This window comes from Procambarus clarkii, chromosome 15 (genome assembly GCF_040958095.1).
Source record: "Procambarus clarkii isolate CNS0578487 chromosome 15, FALCON_Pclarkii_2.0, whole genome shotgun sequence".
NCBI classification, from domain to species: Eukaryota; Metazoa; Arthropoda; class Malacostraca; order Decapoda; family Cambaridae; genus Procambarus; species Procambarus clarkii.
Window position 1 is genome coordinate 2,006,413 of NC_091164.1, and position 20,317 is coordinate 2,026,729.

General features: G+C 36.9%; 1 protein-coding gene across 1 annotated transcript in view; it reads left to right on the forward strand.

Moving 5' to 3' along the window:
• Positions 1–20,317, forward strand: part of LOC123759134 (dystrophin) — a 379,967-nt gene that overhangs the window by 127,976 nt on the left and 231,674 nt on the right. Inside the window, 12 exon segments of the mRNA XM_069324819.1 lie at positions 2,685–2,858; positions 3,558–3,681; positions 4,953–5,140; positions 5,484–5,618; positions 6,061–6,270; positions 6,536–6,685; positions 7,730–7,873; positions 9,535–9,734; positions 10,596–10,739; positions 11,777–11,924; positions 12,126–12,239; positions 12,554–12,823. Of these exon segments, the coding sequence (XP_069180920.1) occupies positions 2,685–2,858; positions 3,558–3,681; positions 4,953–5,140; positions 5,484–5,618; positions 6,061–6,270; positions 6,536–6,685; positions 7,730–7,873; positions 9,535–9,734; positions 10,596–10,739; positions 11,777–11,924; positions 12,126–12,239; positions 12,554–12,823 (2,001 nt within the window).

Here is a 20,317-nt window from a genome sequence, read left to right on the forward strand (position 1 = left end):
AAGCTAGAGATATGCCAAGGAAATTATCTGTGTCTAGTAGCAGTTCATCAGGCAGTAGCTTTGAGATGGTGGATCATGAACCAGAAGCTGATTTAGAAGAACAATTGTCTACTTATGAAGAAGTTGAATGTGGAGAGAAAGACTGTATAGCAGAAAATGAAATTGTGATCGAGGAAGGAGCAAACAAAATAGATAAACCTGACAGATTAGAGGAGCAGCTTGGCACAGATATAGGAAATATTTCTTTGGAAGTAAAGCTGGAAAGACATGTTAGCATTGATAGCTCAGTGTCAACATTGTCAGAAGCTGAAACAGTTATTCACATTCCAATTGGTAGTCTTTCAAAGAAGACTTCTGAGACTGTTTCAGTGAGAGATGACAGCCAAATTGGTGTCAAAACTCCAAAAAGCATTGATGCCCAAGAATCACTTGTTCGGTCTGTATCAGAGGAATTGATAACAAAAACAATTATCCTTGAAGATAAGTCACACATCAAAGAGGCACCTGAAGGTATTTTAACAATTGCTGTAGCAAAGGAAGAGTTTAAGGAAAATTCAGGTTTAGTGTCTAGGGACCAAAATGTTATTGGTGGGGGGGAAATGGATAATGAATTGGTTTCTTTAACAGATAAACATGATAAAAAAATTTCAGCTGATGAAAGTCTTTGCAAGAATATTTGTGAGGCATCTTTTGTAATGAAAGATAATGTAAAAGATGGTAATAATTGTCAGCAAAATTTCGTAGTTGTAGAGGATGAAAACTTGAAAGCTGCAGTCGATTTAAAGAAAGAGTGCGATCAGTGTGATCAGAAAGACACTTTACTGTCGAAAGATGCAGTTGAAGCACTCGGAACTGTTGAAAAGCCAGAAGAAAATACAAGAACAGCTGCTACAGTTCAAGAGACATATTTAATGGGCGAAGAAGGCTGGACTGAAGTTAAAATAATTAAATCTAATTTACAAGATGCCCTCAGAATGGAGAGAAAAGTGAGCATTGATGTAGCTCAAGTCATTCAAGCTACAGAAGTGATTGAGGAGCAAGAAGTAACAATTTCTATTCCAGATATCCATCATGGAGACTCCAGAGATGAAAGCATTACTGCATCAGATGAAGATGTAGATCATGCTGTCATCGAGTCTCCAGAAAATATGTATGTTTATTTATTACCCAATTTTTGTGACAAAGAAAGTACTTCAGATCAAACAAACAAAAATATTCCAATTAACACAAAGAAAGACAAAGCTATGTCCGATATTCCCCAAATAAGTAATAAGTTTTCAGAAACACCAAAATCATCATCAATTGCCTTTCATGAAAAATCAGAGGTTAAGACCACAGCTACAATCTCAGACATTACTGAGGCCAGTCCCAAAAGAGTAGTGAAAGAGGTCTTATTCCAAAGTAAAATTGACATGAATGTGCCTGGTGATGAATTAAACAAGAACATAAAAGACAGTTATCATTTGGATAGGGAAGCATCTTCACTTACTAACTATGAATTGCAAGACATAGGTTTTGTTTTCATTGAGGACAATTCATCTTCTAAGATTAGTGAACAAAAGGAAGAAACAGAAAAGGAGAGTTCCACCTCCTCTGCTGCTTCAAACTCCAATAGTTCTAGTCCATATTATGATGCCTCTGGGGAAATGGTTGAATCTTTAGGGTCAGATGATGTTTCCACATCTTTGGAAGTGTTGCATTCCTCAGCAGAAATATTGGAAACGCCATTAGAGTGTTGGTCCTCCACCAACAACAGTCAGATACAGTCTGCTGAAGAAAACATAAACTCAGAGATAAGAGATAGACCACTTCCTCTAAGAGAGAACATACAGTGTTTAGCTCCTGGCACTGAACATCGCTCCTCACGATTCAGCACTATCAGTGTTCTCACTGATGCAAGTGAAGGAGAGGTCATCTTTAGTGAAACAGAGGGAGAAGAGTTTCCCTATGAGGATACTACTGATGATGATTTAACCCTTGAAGAGGAAGCTATTAAAACTATGGTGGAGGTAAGACAAGTAAAGTCTCCAGGTCTTATCGAGAACCTTCAGTGCTCTGCTTGGGATTTGGTAATGGTCACAGCATTATCACTTTTTCTCAAGGTTCATGTATTGAAAATGCGGTATCTGCCTGAAGCAAAAAAAAACACGGGAAGTACTAACAGAAGAATTCCACATACATATTCTTCCACCTTATTGACTTTGCATAGCATGGCTCAACATTTCAAAAGCTTATACATGCTGTTATGCAGTGTATTTAATAATGCCTTTGCTCTTTTTATATTAACAGATATAGGTGCATGTTTTCAGAGTTTTATTATATCCACTTTATAAAACTGAAAGAGCACTGATTCCTCTTATATATTTATTCAGTGCATATAAAAGATTTATGTTAACTAAAGTGAATGGTTGACTGGTGTCTGTATGTGAAGTCCATAATGTAAAGCATGACTAACATTTTTATTTATATGGTGCTGGTAATCTTATTACCCTAAACATTTTTTTAACTTACTGGATTGTAAATTAAACAAAATTAATCCCACTTTTTACTGTTTATATTGTTTGAAGAACATAATTTCAAGTTTTATTTATTCTTTAATTCTGTTGAAGATACATGTTTTAATATCAGTTACTCTGTCTAGTTTATTTCCTTACAATTAATTGACAAAATGATGTTTCCTGCAGAAAAAACAATATCCTGAAGGATCACCAACAGTGAATGCAGGGCCAGGAACTTCAACATCTGAGAAAGTATATGCATCGAGAAGCTATGTTAAAGAAAGCACTCAAGAGCAAGTCCAGGTCACCACAAGTGCTGCTTCAACAATACTGCAAGATATCAAGCAGTCAGGACAACAGGTATAGGAAACTGATAATGAATAGCTTTCCATCTTTTTGTATGTCTGTTGGTAACTATGGTGGCTGCAAGTGAATGAGTTCATAAACTTTATTTCAAGTTCATCAATGCTCTATTTCTGTACTAGAAAATGATGTCAACAGTGATATAGGGGTAGGGAAATTTCTCTCCACAAAGGGCAAAATTGTAGTCATGTCTGGGTCTGAACTTTCATGGGCCTCAGAAAGCAACTACTTGGTTGAATGATTGTACTATTGAATTAATAAGAGACAAAGCAAGCTGTATACAATACAAGATTTTATGGAAAGAAAGTTAATGTACTATGTGGCAAAGCTGAAAAGGAAATCAAAATCAAGATTGGAATAGATTAAGGTTAATGAAAGTACGTTTAAGAAAAAGTAGGAAGAATGTGGAAGGAATTTGTCTTATAATAAATTAGAGCTGTACAGTATTGTGCAATTAATTACTTTTCTGTGAGGAGCCCCTGCGGCTCCCCTGCGGCCTTACAGCTGCGTGGACAGTGCTTCGGATTCGTAGTCCTGAGGTTCTGGGTTCAATACCCGGTGGAGGCGGAAACAAATAGGCAGCGTTTCTGCCTCTGATTTTCTCTTGATGCTCTTAGCTTCCTTTATTGTAAATAATTATCATATGACGGGTATTAGGAAAGGTTAATTGGTAAAAAAAGTTTCATAATCTTTCAGGAGCTTGGTGATGAAGTTGATGCTTTCCTTCGAGAAGTTACTGCAAATGCAGATAAAATTACTGAAATAAAGGCGAAATTAGTGACAATACCTTCCTATCAGGATGCCAAGGAAGAGAGCAGAGGTATGCCAAAATGTTGTTCAGGTTATTACTGTATATTGTTTACATTGATGACTATAGTCAGGGAGGGTCACTGAAGTGCTTGAGGGTGGTCTGGAATACCAGAGCAAATTCCCTTTCTCTCGGTTTAAGCTCCATTTTATACTTTAAGGACCAGTCAAATTTGATAGCTTAGAAATAAGATTTACGAGTTAGTGCAAAAACCTCTTTCTGGGCAGAATCATTTTGCTGGTTCAGGTGTCTCTGTCTGTCTGTCTGTCTCTCTCTCTCTCTCTCTCTGTGCAAAGTCATTATTTTTTTTAATTTAGATGTGTGTAGTGCCACATCTTGGTAGCATTCATTGTAGGTTACCAAGCAGGCCGAACTGGCAGTTAGCAAGAGCCTTTCTTTAATCATCACCAGTGATTTCATGGGAAGATTTAAATATGCTCATGAGTTTTTATAAATGAAGTCTAATTTAGTTATTCTGAGCTGGACTAATGATTCTCCAGTGAATCCTTGTGTCTCCTGCATGAACCACTTCAAATTATACTGATGTCAGTGCCAGAATGTTATCCTGCCTAACTGCATAATTCTTTACGTATATACTGGATGTTATAAAGGAGCCAAATAAGTCTGCCTAGTGTATAGATTATCACTTAAGTTTGATAACATTAATAAATGACCATTTTTGGTTAGTTGTAAATGCTATTTGGCTTTTTATTGTGTACTGTAATGTTTAATAGAAATTAAATGAAAATTCCTTAAATCTCGTTTGAAAAATAGGGAATGTATTATATGTTATTGTATATATATGAATGTATTATATGGTACATCTAATCACTGTATTACAGCAGCACCGTGCATATGTAGTGTCTGATTCTATGCGAGTCAATTTCCCATGATAACCGTGCATTCTACTGCTTGCTATCCTACATTAGAAATGTAATTGGCAAATGATGACTTCAAACCTGCATTTGAATATCCTTTAGACAAAGATGTGTGTTTGTTTATACATTCAGATAGGAATCACAGGTTACAACACATGAACTAACAATTGTTCTGCTCCATCCATTTCAGCCCATTATATACCTTTACAGTGTCACACTCCCCTATTATCTTCATTCCCTTATTCTTCTTGTTTATGGCACTGGTAACTCCATCACATAAATGGCACATGTCCTGCATATTCATGTCTTCCAGTCTCCCCTTCTCTATTTTATGTGGGCTGTCTCACCTCAGTCTACTACTTGAACAGTAGTCATCACACAGGTACTTCAAATTCAGTGCATGATATTTTTTGTCATTGCAGACACTTGAGCAAGAGGTAGCACTGCTGGAACCTGATGTTGCTACAGTTATATCCCATGGTGACACCCTTACACTCACAACACACATGGTGGATGTTCCTAGAGCCAACACTATTCGTGTTGCTGTTAATGATCTCCGTACACATTGGTCATCTCTCAAGAGTGAAACTGAGGTAAAATGATTTAAGTTTGTGTAAATATTGTTTTCCTATTTATTTTATTAGTCATAATTGGGATTTGTATTATTATATTGTTTTTACAATTTGTTTTATTAATCATAATTGGGATTTTGTTGTGGTATACCATATTTCAAATTATTGTAGCAAATCTTTTTGATATACAGCAACTTTATTATAGCATTGTGGGTTAATCTCCTATCCTGTTGCAATGACTAGATTGTAAACTGTATTGTATTACTAACATTTATTTACTCTCCTTACCCTAATAATGAACAGAATGTGTTTGTACCTTCAAATTACAGTAATGTTAACAAAATTTTCTTTACAATCTAAATAGAATGTAAAGCTGGAATCAGAGCGAGTAACTCAAGAGATGAAGACCATCTCAGGAAAGGCAGACGACATTATCAGTTGGTCAATTGACGTGTCCAAGAGACTTCATCTTCTCAACAATGATGAGAGTCAGTTAGAGGTAAGCTGAAGAAATGTTTACACATCCAAAATGAATGGATTTTTAAAATTCATTTCCAATTTTAACTTTTACACCTCAGATGAACTAGTCCAAATTCCTTTCCAGCTTCAATACTACTACAAACCAACCATAAAAAGGTTGGCTCTAACACTCCTCTCATTGCAGCAAGCTACTCCATTTCTGTCATTCCCTCCCTTGTGTTCCAATATACCTTGTGCGTTTTTCTGTGTATTTCCAGCAAGGATGATTTGAAAAGATACTTGAGGAGTTGGGTATGCAAAGACCATGCTGGTCCTGTTGCCTGGCTGGACTCTGCAGTGTGCCTTTGCCTGTTGGAGCAGGATATCTACACTCAGTGGTATTTTTCAACTGTTGAATTTGAGTTTCCTAAATTTTAGACAATATATTGTTTCCTACATTTCATACCTGCATGTTTTCACAGGCACTTGAAAATGAGATGACGACTAAGAAGGCAGAATTGGATAAACTCAATGAAAGTGGCAGCCTTTTGAAAAAATACAAGTATAATCAGATTCAGCCTGTTCTGACTTTGCTCAACATGCGTTGGACTGAGGTCAGCATGCAGTTCAGGCAATATCGCAAAGGTTCCTTGGAGAAGAAAAGCATTGTTTCTACAACAAAAGTAGAATCTGTAAGTAGCATCTTGGTTTCAAGGATAAAGTACTGTATGAGAGTTAATGGGCAGTAGATGATAATACTCAAATGTAACAAAATATGTCACAGTGCTGATTAATTCCTATTGACTAATAGATTAGATTTTTCAAATAAATTTATTTTAAGCATATTCCTGCTCTGAATATCTTTGAGAGAAACGGTAGAGATTGTCAAGATTGAATGATCCGATTTATATTATGCATATGATTATCTGCTATAATTATTATTGATATTTATTGCAGCCAGAAACTGAACCTGTCATTGTGCCAGACTTTGTGGCCAGTGTTAACCGGTTGAGAGAAGCTATATCCGTTATCTCTCGCCAGCTCAATTCCTCCAAGCTTGCTGGTAACCAGTATGATAATCTCAAGATGCAAGAGGATGAATTGAAGGTATATTGATGGTTACTACTGTTATTTAGATATCCAGTAGAGTTGCCTTGCAGTTTTATTATGTTTATTTAATTTTCATCATTATTCCACATTATATCATGTAGTGTCTTGAGAATGCCCCATTGTGTTAATTTGAACTCTAAACATTTAGTTGTTTTCTCATTCATATACAAATCTCAGTGAATGAACAGTAATCAGGCTGATGAGAGGTCAAGTACTAAGAATTGTATTTATTTATTAAACATTTACATCAGAGCATAAGGGTTTTATACCAGTTTTGGTGTGTAAATGCAATACATTCATATTAGAACAATGAGTAGCTGCAAATTAACTTAACAGAGGTACAGGTTGTTGTACAGGTACATTCTTGCAAAGCCACCAACACTCGTAATGTTTCCAGCAAACGTTAAAGCTAACAGATTAGTCGAGATATTTATTGAGAATTTGCAGCAATTTGTAAGTTACAAAAAGTACAGTCAATCTTCAGCAAAGTGCTTAAAACTAGTGATTGACGAGATGGACGGATTAAACTAAGTGAAAGAGTAGTGTATAGCTGGAGCTTACCTGGAGAGGCTATCGGGAGTTGTTCTACTCCTAGTCTGAGGGTCAGACGCGACTTGTGATAACTTGGTCCAACAGGCTGTTGCTTGCAGCAGCCTGTAGGCCCAAATATTCACTACAGCCTGGTTGGTCCAGTACTTCTTGCAAGAACTTATCCTAATTTGTTCTTGAAGAAGTTCACCTTTGTTACGGAATTATTTCTAATGCTTGCTGGGTAAATACTAGCAAGCATACCTAAACCAGTCATAAGTTTCAAGCTTAATATAACAAAGATTATAGGGAAGACATGACACCATTAGCATAACTTCCATTCTGGAACTACAAATATGTAGTTACATGTTCTCGCATGTAACACTGTCATGTCCACTCTGTCTCATTCTAGCTTACTTTCTTTATAGATTATATACTGTACAAGTATGTGGTTATGCTTGCATGTATTCAGCAGGGTACACTTAATGTATATGTGATTTATTTTTTCACCAGAGTATTAAAAAAGGGCTGGAAACCCTAAAGCCAAGGGTTGATGGTCTTGAAGCTGAGAGGAATGCTACAGTCAGAAATATTACCCCTGCTGAGTCAGAACAAGTGCGCCGTGTTATGGACAAACTCAGAGAAGAATGGGCTCAGGTAATGCGAACCCACTAACACTGTCTAGCGTTTAAGGCAAATCTTAAAGATAGCAGATTACTTTACACAAGATATACATTGAGAAATTTCAAGGGATATGTAGATGAGCAGTATAGTAGTCAATCTTATCAAGTAACACTCTTAACAATCACTTAAAATTATTGATTGTGATTTACTTCAAGAATTAGCTAATGATTTAGAAATAAACAGAAGTTCAGTACAATATAATGAATTTTAAAGCAAATACTTAAGACTAGTTATTAAGGTATATATCGAGAACTTACAGTACTAAAATTGAAGTTGAAAAAAGAATGACTTAATTTTCAGTGACTCAGGCAGTTGAAGTGAGAGTTATTCTAGTCGAATGTATTATGTTAACTGTGTGTGTGCCAAGTATAGAATCCTATGTCAATCATGGTATTTAAGATCTTATTTTGTTATTCCGTATTTATTAGTGTCATATTCCTATAGTCTCATTTCCATTATTTACAGTTGGATTAACTATTTTAGTTTATCATATACAGTATAGCTATAGGTTAAATACTGATTGTAATTAAGAAGCAATAAATGCTATTTACATGCTTGTCCTCCTACACTCCCAAGGCTTAGGTCGTGGTTTTCTATACAGCTTTTCAGGTAAACTCTAATTACAATATTTTGGTGCGATGCTGGCAATTAAGTGTATTTATGTACTATGCCGATAGTCAGGATTATACTTATTACATTTAGTATTAAAACTTACTGTCTATTCAGAGGATGGACTGGGGCATTAGTTTTACTGTGTCGTCTGTGACCTCCCTTTCAACTCCATTCTGCAGCTTGAGTTTCCTAATATGTTGATATATCTTCTGATGTTTTGGGCATGGGAATTCTTACCTAAAGGAATGACTGAGCAACTTAAACTCAGAAACATGTTTTTGAATGTAGACTGAATAGCTCCTTTCTGACCAACCATTTGGTTGCCCTCATTTTCTCCCTTATGATCTCACCTTATCCTATGCCTCAGGTGGGATCGAGCAAGGTGGAAAGTGTGATGAAATTCCCGGGTGTTTTTGTTGACAGTGCCAGTAGTGACATTCAGTTGTAGGTTGGGATAGTGGTCAAGTAGTCAATTAGCAGTTTAATAGAGCAGTACTTGGTAGGCTCTTGGAATCCAAATATTTCTTGGAGGTGGTATTTTGAGTGTTGATTAATGAGTCTTCTAATGGTCATTCAGGGCTGGATTAAGAATTCTTCAGTGTGTCATTCCCATTAGTGGTTCAGTCTGGGGAGGCTTGAAATTTTTTTTCCTCATTGGAAATACTGTAAAGTCACACTGATTTGGCTGGATTTGTTTACGTTGCCTACAGGAATGAGCAAGTGGTTTGCTCAGAAAGGCACTTTCCATGTACTCAAAAAATATTCCCAAAAGGATGTTTTAACTTCAACACCATTGAACTTGTTAATGTAATGCAAGATGAATTAATAATCAGTTTGCATTTACAGTTTACAGTTACTCCTTTAATGCAGTTAATTATAGGCAATATTGTTTAATTGTTAACTCTTAAACCTCTGGTAACCTGTTTCTTTGTATGGTGGCTATAAAGAATGCTTAAATAATTACAGTAATTATATTAATTTGTTTAGAAGTGTGTGACATTGTTGTCATATCTATTTTTCAGGTAAATCGTGGGTACACTGAAAAACATGCTCGATGGTTACAGTGCTCCGAAACATGGAGGACACTGCAGAAGACCATTGATGACTTTTCAGCTTGGTTGGACATGATTGAGGAAAAAGTTCAATGTACTTCTAATCAACCATTGCCAGATGCTAAAATCACACAGAAAGAACTTGAGAAGCAGGTTACTCTCAAGCACAGGTAATAATATGCTAGTACTTTTAAGTAAATCAGTGAATACATAGTGTGTTTACATTTTTTATATGATACTACTTATAAGTAACTTATGTTTAGTAACTTATAGTAGTAACTACTACTTATGTTTAATGGGGCTCAAACTTTAATAGGAATGAAGGAATTAAGAAATATACACAGAAGGTTTGTTGTATGCATAGTATTTGAGTGTCTTTATGAATAATTACATTGGGTTATTTCCTAATGTATAAAGTTGTCTGATACACTAGCAACACCCTACAAAACTGCATCATAGCTAAAAACACAGGGAAGCATTAAAAAATGTAACCTAGGTAAGGCCAGAATTCCAATCCAGACTGGAAGCTGAAGAAGAGACTTGGTCTCAAAACATATTTGTGGCATGTCCTAACTTTTCCCTTTCTACCCAAAAGATAGCCTTTGGGTAGAAATTGAAATACTTCAGATAGAAGTTTAAATTTTAAATTAAATAGTTTGTATATAATTGAGATACAGTATTTGCATATTTTTATGTATGACGAGGAAACTGTTGATATTAACTCATTCCTTCTGAGGCTGAGGCAGTTTTAAGTACTGAACTTTGATACATTACAGTATTTCCTTAACCATTAATCATTTCAGTGTATGTATAGATCAGTGATGAAATTAATTCACCTAAGTGAATTACACCTATGGAATTAAGGGTTTGTATAGCTTTAAAGCATTCTGCCCAGATGTTAAGCATTTTATGATAAAGCTATGCAAAGATTAGCTGCATTTTGATAGAAGTTGTTTGTAAGGTACGTACTGTATTAAAATTACTTACATAGAATTGAACAATTTTTGACAACCATCTTACATGTATTCAAGACCCAGTCAGACACTCCAGAACATGTGCAAGGAGGTGACAGAAAGCATGAATGCTGATGATGGTAAACGTTTGCAAGAACGTGTTGACCATCTCATGAAACGCTGGCGAGCTCTGCTTCTGGATCTTGCCGCAAGGAGAGAGAGGTAAGAAGTTATATATTATTGCGTCAAAGGTCAAAGGAGAGTGCTAGAAGGAAGCATATTAAATGAATGAGGTTGCGTGGTATTTTGTAACTTTAGTGTTGGATGATATTCTGTACAATCACCCAGCTACAGTGAGGGAAAACTACATATCAGAAAGGGATGTCGTCAAGGTTAGCAGGATGTAGTTCATTCAGCAATATACTTGCTCACTCATTTGTATATAATTAGGTATGTTTTAGTATCATGGTCCATGGATTACGGCTCCTATCATGCAGTTGCCACCTTGTGAAAAATGGGAGACTACATGAAAATGTAAATTCTAAGATACTGAAGTGTATTTAAGTTGCACCGAGGTTACAGTATTAACGATGCTTCATGTAGTATTAAGTGACTTGGGACAGTCAGTGAATGATTAAATAAGCTTAATAAAACAGGTTATTACCAGGAAATCACAGTGGCATGATACTACAAGATTTTTTGAGCAGTGCAGATTGGACTGCATGCATGCACTCAGCCCCAGTGATTTTCTCATGATATATTATGTTATTGTGATATCCTTGCATGTTTGAAGTGGTGGAGAACTCCATTACCCACACTAGAGTTCATGCAGGCTATTTGTAAAACCTGGTTGGGCACTAGTTTGGGCACCTCCAAACTTTCTAGTGGACTCAGTAGGGTCCCTGGTTTAATAGTCTTTAGCATGTGATGGCCTATGTGTATGGCACGGGTCTGGTGTTAACCAGGATGCTGGTTTGATCCCTGCACTGCTCTAATGTTTTTCTCAAAGCATTTATTATTATTCCTTGTATGCATGGTACTTAAGCAGATATGCAACAAATTTTAATTGTTTATTAATGATCGATTGTGACTATTTTGTTTGGTACTGCATAACACTTGTAAATATATTTGTTTTGTAGCGACAGTGTTTATACATATACTTATTAATATTTTTTCCAAAATGTTGGTTATATTTTATTAGATTTTATTAATTTTTCTTCAATTGCATGTAGAAATTAATAAGACATGTTACTGCCCAGAATTGCTAGTGAGGAAGGGGGTAAAGACATAGCAAGCAGTGAGTATGATGCACTGGCAACCTGGGTGGAGCAGGTCCAGGCACTTATGGATGCCCCGGTTAATGTCACTGATGAAGCCTCACTGTCTGCACACTCAACTATGGTTCAGGTAATGGAATCATCAGTTAGGTCACCTGTGTATAAATACAGATGGTATCTGCATGGTACTCTATTTGTCACTTGATATTTGAACAAAAATACCCCCTCTAAAATTTTGAATCTCATGTGTTGTAATTTGTTTAGTTCTTGAATATGAATCCTTATTTCTTTCCTTTCTCCTAAGTAATTAAAATTTGTCTTCTGTTTTTAGAATAATTTGGTGGAGATGACAGCAAAGCAAACCGTACTGAAGAAACTAAAAGACTCAAAGACTAAATCTGTCACTCCTGCTCAGATGTCTACATTAGAAACAAGTTTCAATAAGGTTAGCAAAACTTTTGTTTGTTTTGTAACTTTGCAATTAGCTTCATATTTAAAATTGTATCAACACAAATTTTATCATTAGTGCAAAGAAAGGTTTTTCATATATTTTCAAAGTTCGATTTCTCTTTCTTGAGAAACTGGTATACTGTAGTACCAAGATGTAGATGCTAAAAGATTTTTTGTTTTATTATTTATACGAATGTTTTTACTTAACCTTTTTTTACACACTTCCTTAGCCATGTATTATCAAGGTTTATTTTAGTGTTTGATAAAGCTACTGTATTAAGGACAATTTTCATTCTATTTATATTCTAGGTTGTTAAGACACTACCTGATTACAAAAATATGGTTGACACCAAGTTGGGAGTAATCAAAACACTAGTGGCAGATGTAGAGGGCCTCTATAAGTGGACAGAGGAAATGAGAGTTAAAGTGGCCCTTCGCAATCTGACTGAGGAGGAAATAAAGTTGTCCAAGATGACTCTTAGAGAAAAGGAGGCCTTGTATGAGAACCTTGACTCAACCTATTGGGTGTTAGCCCAAGATGCAGAAGGAAAGGGGCTCACTGTAGCTGTTGCACTTAAGGTAAGTAACTACTTAATAGACTTGTTATCCCTTAATGGCTAATCACATACAACAGTGACTAGTGTGCCAGAGCTTAAAGCTTGCTTTATATTCCATAAGAGTTACTGTTTAATTTGTACAGTATACAGCTACAAAACTTAAATTTGTAAGCACCTATCTTTGCCTGTGCTGCTTGGTAGTTTCCCTCAGTTTGTCACCGGCACATAGGACACTGAATACACTAGGCTTCCAGAGATACTTTCAGCATACAGAAGACTAGCACTTTTCCAACAGCCTTGTGCCCTTCACATGGCAGAAAGTTCGTTGGGATCCATGATTAATTTAAAACATTTACCTTTCCTCTAAGAACTGTTTGGAGACTAAATTGCCAAGACTCTGAGCAACCTGTACTTAATCCCCACTAATCCAACGATCCTGATCATCACTAAAATGACAATGCTGGAAAGGTGTAGAGGGCAACAGGGAGAAAGCTGTATCACTAACTACAAAATAAAATTCCTTTATGGCAAGCATTGATCATTTGATTAATTATACGTCCAGTGAAAATCCAGATGTTAAAGGTTCATATGCATATTTTAAGCATTGTAAGGAGAAGTAAATGGAAAAATTACAGTCCAAAATACTGTACTGTAGATACACATTTGGTAACATCTTAATGCCAAGTACTGTACCATTATCTAATGAAACCTACGTATCTGGTGGTCAAAAGAAGTTTGTCATGCACTTGTTCAGAAATTTTAGGGATAAGTTATTAAATTAACTTGGCAAGTTAATTTTAGGGTTACTGCTAATAAGCACTTTCATATTTATATAGTATATATTTTTAAATATATGTAGTGCTACATTAAGGTTCTTTAGTTCTAAGTGTGTGTGTGGTACTATGATTATGTACCGTGAAGTACATAGCCACACACTCTGGGTAGGTACTGTAAAGTACATAAATATAGTACTGTACATGGTTATGTACTTAACAGTATATTTAATATGAATGTAAATAAGATCTGCCTCATAAGAACCAATAGACCTATTGTTTCTTTAATTTTTATATTCTTTATCTGAAAGAATTGCTTCAAGAGATATTGGTTGTGGATATGGATAGAAAAGATGATAATAGAGTAGAAATAACTAGACAATGAGAAAGTTTACAATTGTGCTGTTTCTAACAGTCAATGCACGGAAGAAGGTTAAAGTAACAACAATGAGGAAAGCATGAAACAGGGTAACAATGCCTAATAGTATAAATAGTGATAATGTTGGTGACAATGCTAGCGAGCTTCCTAATAATTTTGACAACATTTAAACAATGTTCAGAGATGTGACGAAGTTGATCTAGAATAAGAAAAGTGTGGGTTGTTCCAAATTGAAAAACATTCTCTGGGAAGTCTACAAATTGAACTCAAAAGAAGCCAGGTACCTAATTTTATCGAGTTTCACTAGGCCAGTATGCTTAGCACAACGTTTGCCTAACTCCCGGGGACATTCTCAGCTGTTTGGTGAACAGTGGTATCAGATGAATGGAAATGTGCACAATCATTTTCTGTTCTGCTAGGTAATAGACCCAAGGTTCCTCAGATGCAAGCCAAGGAAATACACCACTGTGCTACAGGAACTGTATGTGACCAGAAGACTTTTTCCAGGTCAACCAGTGCACACACACAGACAGGACCTTTCAGTTAAGGGTCAAGCAGTGAATGTTCCTCAAGCAAATACTAGTGCCATACATGTAGGGCACTAGTATTTTCATTTTCCATCCTGTATTATAATTTTAGTTCCTAATAAAGTTAGGTTGGGTTTTATTGTTTGATCTTGCAAAAATATCAAACAAAATTGTACAATTTATAGTACAATACAGTAAAAAAAATTACAATTAATATTTGCAGTTTATAGCACTTGCAATAACACTTATACTGTAGTTAGCAAGTGCAATGAAAAGCTGGAATGAAGGGAGTTATAACATAATACATTGATGGCTTATAACTTAGTTAGGGTCCAGGAGCCAAGGCTCACATCTATGTATCTATAATACATATCTCGTACCTAATAGCCAGAATGCACTACTTTGCCTAGTATGCAAGGCCCAATGTGCCTAATAGGCAGAGTGATTTTCGATATTTAAAAAAATTTAATGGGTTTATTTGAATATTATATTGAGAACACGAATTACCGACTTATGTTAGTTTAGGTTCAATTAGGATAGGTTAGGTTTGGGTCTGGTCATATTTCTATGTTAAAACTAAAATTAAAAACAAATCATATATATTAACATTATGGAAAGCTTCATCATTTCATAAGAAAATGTCAAACTCCTGGGTAACTATTTACTGCTAGTTGAATTAGATGAAAGGAAACATGCCCAAGCATGTTGCTACGAGTATTAGTGGCTTTACAAGAATGCAAAATCATCAATGCTATGTACTCTCAAACCCAATGTACTTTGTATATATATAAATAAATAAATTTCTGTCCCGCCGGGAATACCCAATTACGAGTAAGAACGAAGCCAACTGTGCAGCGAGAGACTACATGTGTGTGTGTATTATTGGATACAGAGACACCTTCGTCTGCAGTCGAGGAACATCTATTGTATTAGATACTGTAGTGTGTCAGATCACTGGAACAGTTTTTACATACCCGTTGTCGGGGGCAGGAAGCTGGCTTATACTTATTGAAGTACCCCCTAAGCTAACTGACGTTTCCCAGGATACAACCCGCAACAGTTACGCAACTCCCTGGTACCTATGTAACTGCTAGGTGAACAGAAGCATCAAGTGAAAGAAAATGTGTCCAACTGTTGCTATCCTTCTGGGTAGGGGATTGAACCCCAGTCCCTCGAATGTGAGCCAAGGACGTAGATCACTTCAGTAGTGCAGAGTTACTAACCAAATAAAATTACCACCGAGATTTAACAATGTAGGAGTTGTAAAACACATAATATATAACATTATTCAAAGTAACATGAGAGTTGTAAACACTCATTCACGAATAAATAATTTACGTAAATAACAGCAGGACAACCAGAGGCTTCACGCCCAAACAGCAATGGTACTAATAAAAAGTTTTACTTCCTGTACCTCATTTACGACTAATAATACAACCCTACACTATTACACTTCCTTGTGTACTGACATGCTACACGCAAGGTACAATAACAGAAAACGGAAACACCCGTTTTTATACATTCCCGTTAATTCCTACTGTGTGTTGAGGGAAGCTAGTGAACAGCAGAGATGCACTCCTATCTGTAGTGTTACGGGTATTATGTCGAATTAAAATCTATATTTTCGAATAATAGGAGAGTGAATTTATAGGGCTAGGCTTTAACATAAAGGCACGTTAGAGTAACAGCGTTATCTAGTACAATGCATGCAAGAACATTAATTGATTCTGTGACCATTAGGCTAGGTTAGTTGGAGAGCGAGTGCATGCGAAGGACGGAAAGAGGAGAGTGGAGAGAGAGTGACAGACATGGACAAAGATGTGTGTTGGAGCCACGAGTCTGGCCAGTTGGGTACCCACACATGTTCTGCTGGCGCCAGTTGCTGCTCTACCTTGGTGTGGGGCGCCGTTGCCTGCGCCTCTGGCCCGTGCCACAGCACCCGCTGTCAGTCCTGCTGGGTATCAAGATAATATCGGGTCGTCACGCGCTGAAGTTAGTGTCGATAAGCGGGTGGCATTTCCACTTGAAGAGCGTGAAGATTCGTGCATAAATTGTCGGCAAAGGTGACCACGTTAGAGAGCGGGCGAGATACGTGCCGTGTGAAGAACAAGAACCCTAACTCCTAATTATGCCAGAGGCTTTTATGCAGTTTTTCTTTATGGTAGCCGTTACCTGTCTTGAAGGATATCAGGATTCGTTGCCAGTTGTATGGGAATCTTATCGACAGAAAATAAAATAACCTTACGTCTGGACAGAAACTAATGTAAGATATTCTTATAATTTAGGTAATGTGCCACAGACCTAACGTCTATGGAAGATGTCTCATCGCAGTGCCATATCTACACGTGCTATTCAGAAACAAATAAAAATATTGCATATGAAGATATCTGCCTCGGGTGTATTTTACGTGTATATATAGAAGTGAAGAACCGCCATGAAAATTACAAAGTTGTATAGGGTACAAATTCAGTGATTGCTATGCTTTGAAATGGTTGGTATAATGCCATAAATATTTTGACAAGTGTATCGTTATAGCCATCCAGAATATGCAAACACTGGGTAAAATATCATGTCTCAAGTTCCATATACAAAAGAAATTATACATTGTAACATTGGAATTCCAGGTTAAATAGTGTCGTACTTAAATTAATAATGTAAAGTATTAAAGCTGTCAGACTACTTTTTCAGCTACGGATATTAAAGTAGCATCATGTTTCAGGTATTCATTTAGCGTACGGTGGAAACATACATATTTGAGCTATACTGCTCGTTTGAATGGTGGGACAGTTCCCCCCCCCCCTTAAAAAAAAAAGTGGTAAATAATAATACTTTTGTTTCAATCGCCATGTTTAGTGTCCTGATTTTCAGGACGTTCGTGTCTCGTGCTTCCCGACTGTCCCTGGCGTCATTTGTCCCTGGATAGTATCCTTGGTGAATATCTTTGATAGCGTCGTTTTATGCGCTTCTGTTCTCGTATCCTTAGTGATATTTTGCGCCTTTTGAATAGCCTGTGACTTTGATGGTGCTACATAGTCTTCCTGGCTTTGTGTCTTATCATTACTTTCTTTTACCTAATCAGAAACGGACTAGCCTAAGCAACCCATCTACCCTGTCATGCCTGATGAATAGAAAACGTCAGTATTACGATAGTTTTAGTTTTTTTAATACTTTGCATGTTCAACGGATTGAAAGATTTCTTAAAAAAATGCGACTTAGTAGGTGATTAAGTAATGATCAATCAGTTCGTTAGATATACTACAGTGACTTGGATACGAAACATACAAGTTGTAGTGGCAGTAACTTTGATTATCTCGAGAATGAACTTGTCACAAGGAGACGTGTTATCCATCAGTGTTGCACGATACACAAATGTCATTTTAACTACCCAGCGACCACAGCATACACGAATAACGCAAATTTGACGTTGACAACATTGATTCAACGTAGAATTATCGTTACACTTTGATACTGTGCACACTGGATAGTTTAGACCAGTGTCACTTGCCGAGCTGTGCGCAATGGCGCCATAAAATATACGAATACTGTAGCTGCTAAGTAGCTACTGTAATTCGATCCTTTCTATATCTTGTTATGCACAATGACATCACAACAGTAATATATCCGAGAGAATGTTTTGGGGCAGTGTGATGTGAGTGAACTCTCGCCCCGGATCATGTGTTATAACACTGGGTTATAGTTACAGAACCAAGGATGTGAATATCGCACTCCCAGTGTGCAACACATATAGTGGCTCTTAATAAACTAAACTAAAGTAAAATACATTGAACGTTTGTGTTCTATGATACTGGCCAACCCGTTCTCGCAAATTTAATAAGTCAATATTGACTTATTTAATATGTGCATAGGTGACATACTTAACATAATAGTTTCCCTTGAAAAGCTTCATAGAAAACACCAACCTTACCTAACCTTCTTAGTATGTTAAGATAAGCATCTTATTGCTTCGTAATTACAATTATTACTTAACCTATACCTATAATAGGTTAAGTAACAATTGTAATTACGAAGCTATAAGATGCTTATTTTAACATACTAAGTAGGTTAGGTAAGGTTGGTGTTTTCTATGAAGCTTTTCAAGGGAAACTATTATGTTAAGTATGTCACCTATGCACGCAACTAATAAGTCAATATTGACTTATTAAATTTGCGAGAACGGGTTGTACTGGCATAATGGTTGAAATGGTTAAATTTATGGCTCTCTTAGTACAGTTGGCTTCGTTCTCGACTCTTATCCGGGGATCCGACGTGCTATTCCTGGGCAGGGCAGAAATGGTTGGGTATGTTCTCTTAATCTGATGCGTACGGCCACCTAGCAGTAAATAGGTACAGTACCACAGAGTTAGCACCTGCTGTGGGGTTGCATCCTAGGAAAGGTCAGTTCGACCATGATACAAACCTTAAGTATATACGCAGACTTCCTGTCCCCAACAAAACGAATTATTACCAAGAAAAAGTGAGGTGCAGCATAATGAAGATACGCGGGTGTGCACCTGGTGTGCTGACGGGAATCATGTGCGGAATACAACCGACCCACATTTAAGCAGGTCGTTCTCTTGATTTGCTCCTCCATAAAAAAAGTCTAACCGTTTAACCTAACCAGAACATACGAACCCAAGCTACCCACCTAACCTATCGAGTCCGATGCTTAGAAAACTCATATTTGCGAGCCGTTACTTATCGTAACCAACGTAACAACGTATTAAGAGAACGTAATAAACGGGTTGAGTGGACGAGTATGTCGGTCGGTTCACATTCCATAACGGCGACACACAAAAGTTTAACAAATTAAAATTCTTGACTGAGCTGTTGCCTCGTCCGTGAATGTCGCCAAACGGGAATAATTAATTATAAAAGTCATGGGAAATTATCCATTGTGTTAAAATAAAACTTTCATGGTTGTGAATATATAAAAAAAAATATGTGTATTTTTAAAATTTTTACGTGTATTGCGGAAAAAAGTGCTAGAAGTGCTAGTCCAAGCTTTGTGTGTTACTAACTACTTAGCTTGTTAAGGTTGTGCGACACTAACGGTGTTACAACCATTACTGCACACAGTCCACGGTGTTGAGAAGTTTTAAAACGTAACGAACAAATCCACAAGGGCCGTGACGAGGATTCGAACCTGCGTCCGGGAGCATCCCGGACGGACGGTTTTAAACCGTAACGTTTGCTTTACAACTTAAATAGTATATAATTATCATGCAGTGTAAATCTACCGAGGGAGTTTGGTAGCGTAAAGTGAGAATATTTTCTATTGCGTAGAGGTGAGGCTACCAACCAGGAAATAGGTGGCAGTTGGTGGTTCCTGCGGGTCCCGCCACGTGAGTCTCCCGCCCTTGTTTACCCTGGCGCCTCACGCCGCCTGACGCTACTGGCGACGCTTCATTCACCAGCTGGATGAATTAATTGGCCCTCGTGATGGAGCTTTCAACGCAGAGACAAGAAAACAAAAACAAAATATATACTATAATTAAAATGTCAAGAATTTTTTGGGGGTCCCAATATAAGTTATAATTGAGGGGGGGGGCCTGACGGCCGAGTGGATAGGGCTCGGGTTTCGTAGGTCCTAAGGGTCCAGATTTGATCTCCAGCGGAGGCGGAAACAAATGGGTAGTTTTTTTTTTACCCTGATGCTCCTGTTCAATTAGCAATAAATAGGTACCTCTGAGATAGTTGTTACGGGGTGCTTCCTGGCGAGTGTGTGTGTGTAAATTAGGATTAAGGACTTGTCCGAAACGCTATGCGTGCTAGTGACTGTACAAGCATGTAAGACTTCTTGTGTGTGTGTGTATATTTATATATATAAAGTAAAAAAA